Genomic DNA, 13,969 nt, shown 5'->3' with positions numbered 1-13,969 from the left:
TTGAAAGACCCAGATTCTCTTACTCCCATTTCAAAGGACTGATTTTCCCAAGGGAAAAGGCCTCACTGATATGCACTAACATAGCCTATTTTACCAAGAAGCCTGAACCATATTTCCCATGAAAGACGAGACTCAGTAGAAGATAACCAGCAATACTGATTTACTGATTTCCTTCACCATCCTCAGGTACCTGGTCCCTAGAGTCCCTGGAACTCCAGAACGATGAATGCTCTGTTCCTCAGGCAGAGAAGATGGTGCTTTTATGGAATTTTCTTCTCTCTTATTATTCTATTCCACTCTAATTTAGAAGTGGGGCCTTGCTTTGGGGGCACTACCATCATCCTCATGTTAGCACCACAGGGATATGGGTGCACCCCCATACCCACAGTGCACTTTATTCTGTCCTGTTCTCTTGGAAAACCTAGTAGTGTCAGCACTGTTGATCAACTCTTATTCTGTGTTCCCTAGGGAACAACTTCAAGTCCAAGCCATGGACACACAAGAGGAACACTTGCAAGACAGTCAGCATTGGGACCTTGTTCTGAAATCTATTCCTTTCTCTTTTTAAAAAAAATGATTTTAATTTTATTTTTCTCTCACGTATTACTTTGTGACTGCAGTTTCCCCTCCCTCCTCTCCTCCCAGTTCCTCCTGTCCTCCCCTACCTCTGGACATTCTTCCTGCATTTCTCTTCAGAAAAGAGCAGGCCTCCCATGGATATTAGCCTAAAGTGGCATATCAAGTTGTTGTAAGACTAGGCGATGAGACATCTCCCTTATATTAAGGCTGGATGAGGCAATCCAGTATGAGGAAGCAGGTCCCGAAAGCAAGCAAAAGAGTCAGACGGCCCCTGCGCCCCCCTGCGCCCACCGTTAGGAGTCCTGTAAAAAGACTAAGACACACAACTGTAACACATGCAGAGGACCTAGGTCAGACCCATGCAGGCTCCCTGGTGGTCGGTCCAGTCTCTTTGAGCCCAGGTTAGATAAACTGTGGGCTCTCTGCGGTGTCCTCGACCTCTCTGCTCCTACAATTCTTCCTCCCCCCCCTTCCTTGAGGTTTCCCCAACATCCACCTAATGTCTGGCTCTGGGTCTCTGCATCTGTCCCCATCAATTGCTGGATGAAGCCTCTCTGATAACAGTTGGACTAGGCACCACTCTATGAGTATAGCAGAATCATTTCATTGGCTTTTTTTTTCCAGATTGGTTCTATTCTAGGTCTCTGGGCTGTTCTGCCTCTAGTTCTGGCCTCCAGGCAGTGTCAGGGGTGGGTTTTCTCTCATGGCATGGGTCTCAAGCTGGACCAGTCATGGCTCAGCTATTCCCATAATCCCTGCTCCATCTTTATTCCTGTGCGTCTCGTAGGCAGCAGAACTTGTAGGTTGTAGGTTTTGGAGCTGGGTTGGTGTCCCAATTCCCCACTGCAAGCGTTGCCTGGTTACAGGAGATGACTGGTTCAGGCTCTGTATCTCCCATTGTTGGAGTCTTAGCTAGGGTCACTGCACGGAGCCATATTGGATTTGGGCCTAGCCGCTTTTTGACTGCATGGTTCAAAGTGACTCTGGGCTGTTTGGCCACAGAGACTCACCCCGAAGATGACTGCCATAAATCTTAAGATTGTTGGATAAAGCCTCTCCCATGAATTTACGGCACAGGAGTATAACATTCAAGGGATGCCTCAGCTCGAGCAGATACCAGTTATCTCCTCAGTCAACACCCAGTGTCTCCACCACCTGACCTCATTGCCTGACTTCTTTGCCTCCAGCTATCACTGCCTATACCCTCATCTCCCCCTCCTTCATATTTCACAAAGGTCACTCCCCCTACCTGAAAGCCTTAAAAGCTGCAATGTTCATCCCAATAAACGAGACCTTGACAACAGAACTTTTGCTTGGTCTCCTTCTTCTCTTCACCCCCATTTTGGCCCACAGGTAGAAAGCCTCTTCGGGACCCTGAATAACTGGGTCCCCGCTGGCGGGGACAAGTGGCGCCCGAACACAGGGACCCCGAAGCAAGGCCGACTACAGGACGATGGAGATAAGAGAGCTGCAGCGGGAATCGAGGACTCTTCAGGCCGCATCGCTCGTGCGTCGCTGGAGAGGGAGGTAAGGACCGGTCGAATAATTGTCGTCTAATTGCCATGGGGAAGGTATGGATTTAGGAGGCTTGTTTCATAGGAGAGATCAAGCGCTCACTCAGGGAGAGAGGATTAAGAGTTAAGAAAAAGGATTTAATCAAGTTTTTTTGTTTTATTGATGAAAGGTATCCCTGGTTAATTTTAAGCAGTGTGGGGCTAGCTTAAGTAAAACTTGTAATAAAAAAGGGACAAGGTAATGGTAAAGTGTTTTTGCATATGCGTTCTTTTAGAGTTATATTTTAGTCTTTGGATCCTGACTAGAGATAGTTTACACCCTAGACATGAGAGAGAATGGGTTTGGGAAAAACAGTCCTCCCGGACTCTCCACAGATGCTTTGGAGAAAGAGAAAAACTTTTCAGGGCTCTCCTGGGAACAGAAGAAAGGCAGGAGACGTCCTGCCTCTCTGCTGGCTCCTATTGGAGAAATGCTTATTTCTAGTTCTGGGTTCCATAAGTAGGATATGTGGATCCCTATCGTGGGACACCATCTAGTTTTTTCCCTCTATGTCTATTGTGTGTCCTTGGTGCACCAAGCTATCCATGTCTGTCAGTTTGTGTCTGTGGTCTTTGTTTCTCGTTGTTTAAATGTTTTATGTTTCGTGTTCAAAAGAAAAAATGATAAAAACTTTATCTGCCAGTCGTTCACACCTTGACTTGGTTTTAACTCGTTTCAAGAAGGGAACAATGCATAAAAAAGTTTCAATTGGCTTTTGGAGCCTACATCTGTAGCTAGAAGCCTAAGTCTGCTGGACAAGCTCCCCAGGGGCTGGCTAAATGTTTATACTAGCTGATCCTAAAGACACCAGGAGCTTCACAGCTTAAAAGGTGTAACATTGGTAACAGAAAGTTGGCTTAAAACTGTAATTTGGATATGAGCCAACCTAGGGAAACAGGTCCAAATTGAGGTAATATTTTTATGGAACTCTTATCCTAGAAACCAGGCTTCTAAAAGATTTTAGGGCAATGTCTCTTTGTTGAGGTATTGGAGACCGCACCGTCGGGCGTTCATACGTAGGAATTGGCAGTCATAGCCAAAGGTGTGGTTTGCCCTAAAGTTACTGTATTTTGATGCTAATTCCACTGCCCCAAGAACAGCTGCCTAGTCACATACTCAGAATTCAGGTGACTTTCCAAAGTTGTGGCTGTGCTCTGGTGTTACAAAGAGATCTTAAAGATTGTGATTAAAGATTGTCAGTGTTACATTGACTAACTCAAACTTATTTATAATTAAGAAAAAAATCAAACAGGTAGAGATTGTTACAGGATTTAAAAAGGATTGATGAGGTTTTAGAACTTGTGAGAGCATTACAGCTTGTTTGCTTATCCAACTGCCATTTCAAGATAGATTTAGAGGATTGTTTTTATGCAGTTTGTTTACATCCTGGCGATTGTGAGTTTTTATTTTGTGAGCTTGCTTATAATTTTAGAGAGCCCATGAAGTGATATCATTAAAAATTTTTTACAAAAGAGTGGCTACTAGCCTTATATTATGTAATTTTGTTGCTTCTTCAATGTAAGAAGTTAGAACTTTGAATCTTTCAGTGTATATGGAAATTTTTACTACAAACCTTTGCTCTCAAAATGAGCTTTAACATTTGGGGAGTAACTATTGCTCCAGAGAAGATTCAATATTCATTTTTAATATTTAAAACTAATTTTAAGCTTCTAAGGATATGTTAATTGCCAAAGTACCTCACCTTACCAGAGGACTTAGGTCTTTGTTTGTTATCCTCATTGGAGATAAAGCTTCAGTTGTTTTAATACAGAATTGTAGGCTAGAGTCATGGAAGTATTTTAAAAAGCCAAACAACAGTTAATTGGTTATTACAAAATACTGATATTTGGCCTATTACATATACAAATTTTTCAGGCAAAATTGATAATTTTACTCTTTACATGTTTTTGTATTTCCTGTATATTTGTGCATACAACCCATAGGAAATGCGCTTACTGTATTTATAGGTGGTTCATCTAATGAAAAGGCTACATGTATGATTGGATCACTTGTTTATTCTCTTGAGTTTCTGCTGTTTCAGCACAGATTATTAAATTCCTGGCTTTAGCCACTGTTTTTATAATGTTAAAAAAAAACAAGCTTTCAATTCATATACTGATAGCCAATGTGCTGCTTGTGGTTTACAATTGATTTCAATTACTTAATGCTTTATTAAAGGCAGGTTTTCTACATAAAATCAGTGAGTGATTTCAGTGTGACTGTCTGACAACTCACTGTCCTTTCAGTGCTCTGGCTCAGACAACTAAACAAAACCATAGACCCAGCTCTTTGAAAATGATAATGGAGTTGATAACACTCCCTCACAAATAGAGGAAGACTCCATTTGCTTACTTTCAACTCCCAGCCTCACCTTGCCGGCTCAGGGATTTCTAGTACAGTATTTATAGGATTTGGCATCTCTAATTAATGCTTATGTTTAGGTAAATAAAGCTGGTAAGGGGCTGGAGAGATGGCTTAGTGGTTAAGAGCACTAAGTACTGTTCCTTTATAGGCCATTTAAGAACTCAAACTGGATTGCCTGGACACCTTACTTAGCAAGGGAGGACAATGATACCAGGCAGATTATAGGCCTTATATAGAAACAGTTAGTCAAAAAATCTCATTCTTTATATATCCAAAACAATAATGCTGGAGACAATAATTTGGTATAAAAGTAAATTTATAAATACAAGTGCTCAGTGTCCTCAATTTAATCCTTAAGGACTTATCTTAATAAATAATATTTTAACAACATTTTAATAAATAAAAAGGGGAGTTATCCCTGTATGCTAAAATATGCTCCTTTTATTTCAATTTTAAAATTTGGATGCCAAGGAACACTCTGAGTTTATGGCACCCTACAGCTAGGCATACTTCTGCCTAGGTGAAATAGAAAGATCCACATATTGGCATGATCCTGTTCAGATATTTTATATGGGGAAGAGGGAATCTTTGTGTTTTTTCTACAGGATGCTACAGGAGTGTGCCAGCTGCCCGAGTGGCTGGTGAGACTTGCTGATCCTGGGAGCATGAAGATTCAGCTCTCCTGGTTCGGGTCCCTGGAGTCATTCCTGTGTCCTTGGAGGAATATGGAGGATTCCCACTCATCTTTTGTCATCACAGAAATTCTGGCGTTGCTGCAGTCATTGTGTCCCGTCCCACCACGGCCTGCGCTCCGACCCTCTGTGCACTGTTGCTTGGTGGAAGCTGCTGTGGACTGGGGAACTCTGCCCTGTTTTGCAGATCTCAGACATGGTCCCATTGCCTGCTGGTTGTTCCAGAGAAGAATGACCGATCCTGAACTGTCCTGGGAAAGACCTTGGCATTTTCGCTGCTATTGTAGCAGCCATTACTGCTGCAGCCATTGTGTCTGCAGTGTCTGGAGCTACCCTCCCCCAATCTATTGTTAAGCAAGCACAGTGGGTGAACTTTCTGGAGTAGTTGCTAACAATTGGGAATTCTAAATTTTATTACAGGAGAGGCTTGACTAGGCCCTTGGTGGTATGGCCATAACAGCTGAGGAGAACCAGATGAGGTGCCTACAACTTATCGGGAGAGGCTCAATTTCCACAATCTCTTATATTAATGCCATCTGGCCCTTGCTCTTTCGCCCCTGGGCTCAAGTGAGAGGAATGAGAAGATGACCTGATGTAGCTATCCTCAGGGACGGGCAACTTCCTCTGACCCTTGACCAATCTAAGACAGGAACCTTGGGGGCGACAAGGTGATCCTATGACAGATAAGGCTGGGGTTTGAGAGGTCGATCCTAAGACAGAGGTGGCTACACCCCGTTTAAACGTGCGGGCCGGTCAAATGCTCCTCTGCCCAGTTTCTCCCCCAATAACACACACGTATAGCCCAGAACGGTGTGTTACAGCATAAGTTCATTCCTAGCCATTGGGGTGCAGTCCTAACTGCAAGAGTGGCTCGCCATGGCCGAGCTGGGCACTCTGTGAGGCATGTCTGATCTCTCTCAGACCACTACTTCCACCTAATGGTTTTTTTTTTTTTAAAGAAAAATGGGGGAGATGCACGGAGCCATATTGGATTTGGGCCTAGCCGCTTTTTGACTGCATGGTTCAAAGTGACTCTGGGCTGTTTGGCCACAGAGACTCACCCCGAAGATGACTGCCATAAATCTTAAGATTGTTGGATAAAGCCTCTCCCATGAATTTACGGCACAGGAGTATAACATTCAAGGGATGCCTCAGCTCGAGCAGATACCAGTTATCTCCTCAGTCAACACCCAGTGTCTCCACCACCTGACCTCATCGCCTGACTTCTTTGCCTCCAGCTATCACTGACTATACCCTCATCTCCCCCTCCTTCATATTTCACAAAGGTCACTCCCCCTACCTGAAAGCCTTAAAAGCTGCAATGTTCATCCCAATAAACGAGACCTTGACAACAGAACTTTTGCTTGGTCTCCTTCTTCTCTTCACCCCCATTTTGGCCCACAGGTAGAAAGCCTCTTCGGGACCCTGAATAACTGGGTCCCCGCTGGCGGGGACAGGTCACCTCATTGATTCCTGGGAGTTTCCATGGCACTGTGCTTGCAGCTCATCTCAGAGGTGACCACCCTTCATTCTAGTTGTCTCCCCCAGTACTCTTTCCCAACCTGCTCCTATCCTCACCTCTCCATCCAGACCCTCCCCCATCCTCGTCTACCTGCCATGTCACCTCTATTTCTATTTCCCTGTCACAGTGAAATTCATGTGCACACCCCACCCCAGCCCTCTTTGTTGCTTAGCTTCTCTGGGTCTGCAGATTGTAGCATGGTTGTCCTTGACTTCACAGCTAATGTCCCCTTATAAGTGAGTAATACTGTGTTTGCATGTTTGTCTTTCTGGGGCTGGGTCGCCTCACTTAGGATCATTTTTTTTTCTAGTTCCAGCAATTTCATGATGTTGGTTCTTCTTTCTCTCCTCCTCCTCCTCCTCCTCCTCCTCCTCCTCCTCCTCCTCCTCCTCCTCCTCTCCTCTTCTTCCTCCTCCTCCTATCCTCTTCTTCTTCTTCTTCTTCTTCTTCTTCTTCTTCTTCTTCTTCTTCTTCTTCTTCTTCTTCTTCTTCTTCTTCTTCCTCCTCCTCCTCCTCTTCCTCCTCCTCCTCCTCCTCCTCTTCCTCATCCTTCCTCCTCCTTCCTCCTCCTCCTCTTCCCCTCCTTTCTCTTCCTCCTCTTCCTCCTCTTCCTCCTCCTCCTCTTCCCCCTCCTTCTTCCTCCTCTTCCTCTTCTTCCTCCTCCTCCTCCTCTTCCTCATCCTTCCTCCTCCTTCCTTCCCTCCTTCTTTTCCTCCTCCTTCTCTTCCTCCTCCTTCCTCCTCCCTTCCTTTCCTCCTCCCCTCCTCCTCTTCCTCCTCCCCTCCTCCTCTTCCTCCTCCCCTCCTCCTCTTCCTCCTCCCCTCCTCCTCCTCCTCCTCCTCCTCCTCCTCCTCCTCCTCCTCCTCCTCCTCCTCCTCCTCCTCCTCCTCCAAGCTAAGTAATGCTCCACTGTGTAAACGTACCACATTTTCTTTATCCATTATGTGATTAAAGGACATCTAGGTTTGCTTCCAGTTTCTAGTTACTGCAAATAAACCTGCCATAAACATGGTTGAGCAAGTGTCCTATGGTATGATGGAGCATCCTTTGGATATACGTCTAGGAGTGGTATAGCTGGGTCTTGAGGCATATTGATTCTCAATTTTCTGAGGAGCATATTGTTTTCCAAAGTGGCTGTACATGTTTACTTTCCCACCAGCAGGAGGGATATTCCTTTTGCTCCACATCCTCACCAGCATGAGCTGTCACCTGTGTTATTGGTCTTAGCCATTCTGACAGGTCTAAGTTTTAATTTTCATTTTCCTGATGGCCAAGAATGCCAAAGATTTTCAAGTATTTCTCAGCCATTTGAGATTCCTCTATTGAGAATTTTCTATTTATATTTGAACCCCATTTTAATTGGATAATTTGATTTGTTGATGTCTAGTTTCTTAGGCTCCTTATATATTTGGGGTATTACCCTCTATCAGATCTAGAGTTGGTGAAAATCCTTTCCAGTTCTGTAGACTTCTGATTTGTCCAATTGACAGTGTCCTTTGTCTTATAAAAGCTTTACAGTTTCATGAGGTTTCATTTATTAATTGTTGATCTTACTGCCTGTGCTATAGTTCTGTTCAGAAAGTCATCTCTTAAGCCAGTGTGTTCCCAGCTATTCCCCAGTTTCTCTCATATCGGGTTCAGTGTATATGGTTTTATGTCCAAGGTTTTGATCCTTGGACATGAGTTTTGTGCAGGGAGATAGATATGGCCCTAGTTGCATTCTTCAACATGCAGACATCCACTTAGACCAGCACCAGTTGTTGAAGGTGCTTTCTTTTTTTCATTGTATAATCTTGGCTTCTTTGTCGAAAATCAGGTGTTCATAGATGTGTGGATTTATGTCTGTGTCTTTGATTCTATTCGATTGATCAACTTGTCTTTTTTGCCAATACTGTGTTTTTTATTTCTATAGCTATGTATTAGAGCTTGAAATCAGGGATGGTCATACCTCTGGAAGTTCTTTTATTGCACAAAATTGTTTCGGCTATCCTGTTCTTTTGTTTGTTTGTTTTCTATATTAAGCTGTATATTACTCTTTAAAGGTCTATAAAATTTGTGTTGGTATTTTGATGGGAATTGCATTGAATCTGTAGATTGCTTTTGATAAGATGACCATTTTCACCATGTTAATCCTATGGATCTATGAACCTGGGAGATCTTTTTATCTTCTGATGTCTTCTTCAATTTCTTTCTTCAAAGTCGTGACGTTCTTATCATATAGCTCTTTCACTTGTGTGTTTAGGGTTACACCAAGATATTTTATTTGTGGCTATTGTAAAGGGTGTTGTTTCCCTGATTTCTTTCTCAGTCTGTTTAGTGTTTCTATAAAGAAAGACTACTGATTTTTTTTTTAATTTTGTATGCAGCCACTTCACTGAAGGTGTTTATCAGCTATAGGAGTTCCCTGGTAGAATTTTGGGTGTCACTTATGTATACTATTTTATCATCTGCAAATAGAAATAGGAGTGGTATAGCTGGGTCTTGAGGCATAGTGATTTCCCCCTTTCCCCTTGTATTCCTCTGATCTCCTTTAGTTGTCTTACTGTTCTAGTTAGAACTTCAAATATTATATTGAATAGATTCTATCCCTTACTTTCAAGAAAGCTATAGGAAATGTGACTTAACGTTGCCAGGGTGGACAGAAGGGTTGTGAAAGGCTCTATCAGGCTGAGCAACCAATTGGAATTCTTGTGACTGTGGAGAGTGTTACAGACCAGAGGACTCTCAACCTCACTCTTTGCCCACTTCCATGTTTGAACTAACATACATAATATCCTTAATGACCATGAGGTAAAATCCTACAGGACACATCAGAGCCCCTAGCTTCCCCAGACCTAAAGCTAAGGATGCTCTCAGGTGACACCTGAGTCTACAGCAGAAGTGTCCTTGATTGGCTGGGACTGGCTTACATGCTGTTTTCATCATCATATTTGGAAGTGTCATGGTTTAAGGTTTTCTTCAGAACACGGAGTTCAAGATAACATGAATCTGTATTCTTCTTTCGTGATCATTCATACTTGACTCCAGGATAAACTTGTGTTTATGCATAAACAGAAATGATTGTTTTGAACATGAAAATGTTATCAACACATACATTGAATGTTTACCACACCATACACATACAAACACACACACACACACGCACACGCACACACACACACACACACAGAGAGAGAGAGAGAGAGAGAGAGAGAGAGAGAGAGAGAGAGAGAGAGAAACACATACGCACATAGAAACACCAATATACACAAAACACATTTTAGTATGAGTTAAAATTATTTGTTTAAACATTTCTATGATGACTTTAATAATCATCATCCTGATATCATTAATGCATCTGTAATGTTCAAAACTCTTTGTAGCATCTATGAAATGTAACAGTTTGAGGGGAGGACCTGGGAATGAGATATTCAGGGATACACCTAAACTTCTAGATGTGTCTAGATGTAAGAGAAAAATATGAAGCCTTTAATACTCACAGAGGACACAGTCATACAAGGCTGGCCAGCAGGCAGTCAGAACATCTGGTATATCCACTTCCTGGCCTTTAGAGTCTCAATACATAAGCATGGGTGTGCTGAGGCCAAAGGTCAACCTTGAGTATTGTTCCTCTGGTGCTCTCCATCTTTTTTTTTTTTTTTCTTTTTTTCGGAGCTGGGGACCGAACCCAGGGCCTTGCGCTTGCTAGGCAAGCGCTCTACCACTGAGCTAAGTCTCCAACCCCCGTCTTGTTTTGTTTGAAAGTCTTTCACTGGCCTGGAGATTCCCTGCCCTTCCTCTATGGAGCTAAGATTATCAATGTGGCCTGCAGCACACAGATTTATCATTTTAATTCTGGGGAATGAACTCAGGTCCTCTGGCTTGCAAGGTAGGCACTTTACGAGTTCAGCCAGCTCCCCAGCCCTCCACGTATCCTTCAAATCAGCTTATAAGAGGAATCAGAAGCAGCCTGGGACTTTGATGCTATGAGTTTGTGGCTACCCTAGTCTATATAGCAAATTGAGGATAGCCAAGGCTACATTGTGAGACCTTGCCCTGACCCACAGGGCAGTCGACCAGGGTCTGGGGTCCACCTAGGAGAGAATGGGGGACAAGAGACACAAAGAACAGACAGCAAGTCAAGAAGTATGATCAAGCTGACAATTTTTAATTTTTCTCAGGCAGAAGATATACTGGTAGAAGCAAAATGTGGAGAGGGGTTAGGTAACCAAAAAAGAATGGGCCTGGCTCGATGACCAGGATATTGACTGGGTAAATCAGCCATGCAGGGGGAACAGCAGGGTGGGTTGATTAGTGACCTGACCACCGGTACTCAGTGATCTGACAACTAGATTTATGCTGTCTATTGAATTCAAGCAGAGCTGTAGGTACAGGGTGCTTTGCTCTAACCTAAGGCTATTGCTTTTGCTCTAACATAAGGCTAGAATGCAATTGCTTTTTAACCTGAAGACTGCGTCCGCCATCTTGAGCTACTCCCAACAAGACCTTGTCTCAAACAAACAACAAATGCATATACACCCACATATATGCAACACACACATACACATACCTACACACATGCACACACATGCATGCACACTCATGTTCACACACACATGCATGAACACACACATACATATGCATGCACACTCATGCGCGCTCATGCGCGCACACACACACACACACACACACACACACACACACACACACACACACTTGGTTTTCAACCACCCTTTATGTGGTTCAGACCTAGGTCATTTTTCCCTGATGTGTTACTACCTTTACAGAGTAAAGGACTCACCACGTATGCATATAATATGCCATATCCCCTCTGTCATGCTTTCTTAGTTCCCCCCTTTCCTTTACTCCATTCTCCATCATCCCCTTTCATATTCACATTCACCTTTTAAAAAGTAGTTACCGCACAATCATAATTCTATTATTCTAAATTTAATCTTTATTTATTTATTTATTTATTTATTTAAGCACAATTAACTTTTTTATTTGTTTGCAGTGCTGGGGACAAAAGCCACCACCTTGGCACGCTAGGCGAGTATTCTACCACTGAGCTACATTCTGCGCTGCCTGCCAAAAACCTCATTCTTTTGCCTGTAGGTCTTGCTTCTAGGCGTTGTGTTGCACTGGCTTATTAGTTCTAGTAAATGACTCTCATGCATGAAAACATGTTGTCTATGAGTTGTAGCATCAATTCCCTCCCAACATATGAAGGATTACTTGTTTCTTGCCTTGTTGAAGTCACCATCACATGACACCCTCCTTGTGTATCTATCTGTGCCCTTGTGTTCCCTCTGGGTGACAGTTCCCTCTCAGTATTCGACAGGATTGTCTCTTGTGAAAATCCAGTTTCTGAGCAAAGTTCCACACGAAGGGCCAGGCTGTGAGCTTCGTTGTATGAACCTTCGAGAGTGACTTGTCACTCCTGGCCAACATGCAGAGGGGACTTGTTAAATCAATCTTCCTGGAGCGCTTTGAGACAAACTCAACAACCACAATATCTCTATGCGAGGCTTCCTCTACACACCGGGCTTCTGAGACGCCCATCTGAGAGACAGCAGTAGTCGTCCACACATCCTCCCCGACAACAAGTGGTCCCAACAGCCACCTATTCCTTTCCCATACAATCACTGCGCCTGTCTTCCACTGCTGCCCATCCACATTCAATGGTGGGAGGGGCAGAGCTCTAATTGTTTGGTATCTAGAGCCCAACAGAGGGGAGGTACAGCACAGCAAACCTGAGTCAGTACTAAGGGACAAATTAAATGGGTTGGTGCAAAAAAATTGAGGAAAGAAGGCAGAAGAATGGGTTTGTTCTGAAAACACTGTTTATTTAGGGGTCCAGGACCTGATCCACGGGAAGCCAGAAAGATCAAGACTAGTCAACCTGGATGAAGGGTGAAAGGGTAGCTGTCAGATTAGACTTACAAAAAGGAGGAAACAGTAAAGGAAACCTACCAGTGAGGAGGTGAACATGAAGCCAGGAGTGGAGTTCAGTTGGTAAGAGAAACCCTGGATTTCTCTCCATGCTGGAGCTGTCTTTGGTGAGCTGTGGTGTGAAAACCCCAGAATAGAGCAACAAACAGTCTATAGAGGGGGCCTGAATCAGCTCTGCTACCTGAGATCTGTGGCCAGAGTCTCAGATCTTACATTGGCAGCACACAGGGGCACAACAGCTGGACTGACAGCAGCAGGGCTTACAGCAGCTGGACTGACAGCAGCATGGCTTACAACAGCTGGACTGACAGCAGCAGGGCTTGCAGCAGCTGGATTGGCAACAGGAAGACCCACAACCTGAAGAGCAGCAAGGCTTGCAACAGCTGGACTGGCAGCAGCAGGGTTTGCAGCAGCTGGACTGACAGCAGCCTCCCTTACAGCCACCACAGGAACCACAGCCTCCCTTGCAGCCCCCACAAGAGCCACAGCCTCCCTTGCAGCCCCCACAGGAGCCACAGCCTCCCTTGCAGCCCCCACAGGAGCTGCAGCCCCCACAGGAGCCACAGCCTCCCTTGCAGCCCCCACAGGAGCCACAGCCTCCCTTGCAGCCCCCACAGGAGCCACAGCCTCCCTTGCAGCCCCCACAGGAGCCACAGCCTCCCTTGCAGCCTCCACAGGAACTACAGCCCCCACAGGAGCCACAGCCTCCCTTGCAGCCCCCACAGCTGGAGCAGGAACAGACAGGCACACAGCAGCACACAGGCTTGCAGCAGCAGGAGCCACAGCCCCCACAGCAGGAGCCACAGCCCCCACAGCTGGAGCCACAGCCCCCACAGCTGGAGCCACAGCCCCCACAGCTGGAGCCACAGCCTCCTGAGCAGCCACAGCAGGTCATGGTTCTGGTGTTTGGTTGAGGATGGAGTAGATCAGAGGAGAAGGTAGAGAGGAAGGTGTGCAGATGTGGAGCCTCCTGAGCCCGGGCCTTTATATCCCTGCCCAGGTCAGGTGGGAGGCTCACATGGTCACTTCCTGATCCTGAATGTGTCATAGCTTAGGATTCTCTTCTGCATGATGTTGTCTGTTCCTATACATTACTTCTGTTTTCTTGATTCCTTTCCTGAGCAGAATGCCACATGACCCTCATTCCCTGAGGGAATGCTGCCCCTCAGTAAACATTATCAAGTGTCCAGTAGGCGCCCCTTTTATTTGGGGATATAGGTACGCACAGGGACAGGAACGAAGCACTTGGTTGCCTCGGACTTGCTAATTTATTTAAGTACTGCTCCTGTATTGTTCTTCCCTGGACCACTTTTTAAAAAAATTGTTT

General features: G+C 44.7%; 2 protein-coding genes across 2 annotated transcripts in view; both read right to left on the bottom strand.

The window, feature by feature from the left end:
• Window positions 1–6,791, bottom strand: part of Tnni2 (troponin I2, fast skeletal type) — a 144,677-nt gene extending 137,886 nt beyond the window's left edge. The window contains exons 1-2 of the mRNA XM_063287030.1: window positions 6,752–6,791; window positions 1,783–1,791 (exon numbers count right to left, since the gene is read on the bottom strand). Coding sequence (XP_063143100.1) covers window positions 1,783–1,791; window positions 6,752–6,791 — 49 coding nt within the window. The remainder of the gene's footprint in view (window positions 1–1,782; window positions 1,792–6,751) is intronic.
• A 6,053-nt stretch (window positions 6,792–12,844) lies between these two features.
• Krtap5-8 (keratin associated protein 5-8) lies at window positions 12,845–13,537 on the bottom strand. Its single transcript, NM_001109474.1, has one exon. It carries the CDS (start codon window positions 13,535–13,537, stop codon window positions 12,845–12,847), a length of 693 nt encoding a protein of 230 aa, NP_001102944.1.
• Between the last annotated feature and the right edge of the window lie 432 nt (window positions 13,538–13,969).

The sequence above is a fragment of the Rattus norvegicus genome, chromosome 1 (assembly GCF_036323735.1).
Source record: "Rattus norvegicus strain BN/NHsdMcwi chromosome 1, GRCr8, whole genome shotgun sequence".
Lineage (NCBI taxonomy): Eukaryota > Metazoa > Chordata > Mammalia > Rodentia > Muridae > Rattus > Rattus norvegicus.
This window is presented reverse-complemented; position numbering and strand designations above follow the sequence as displayed.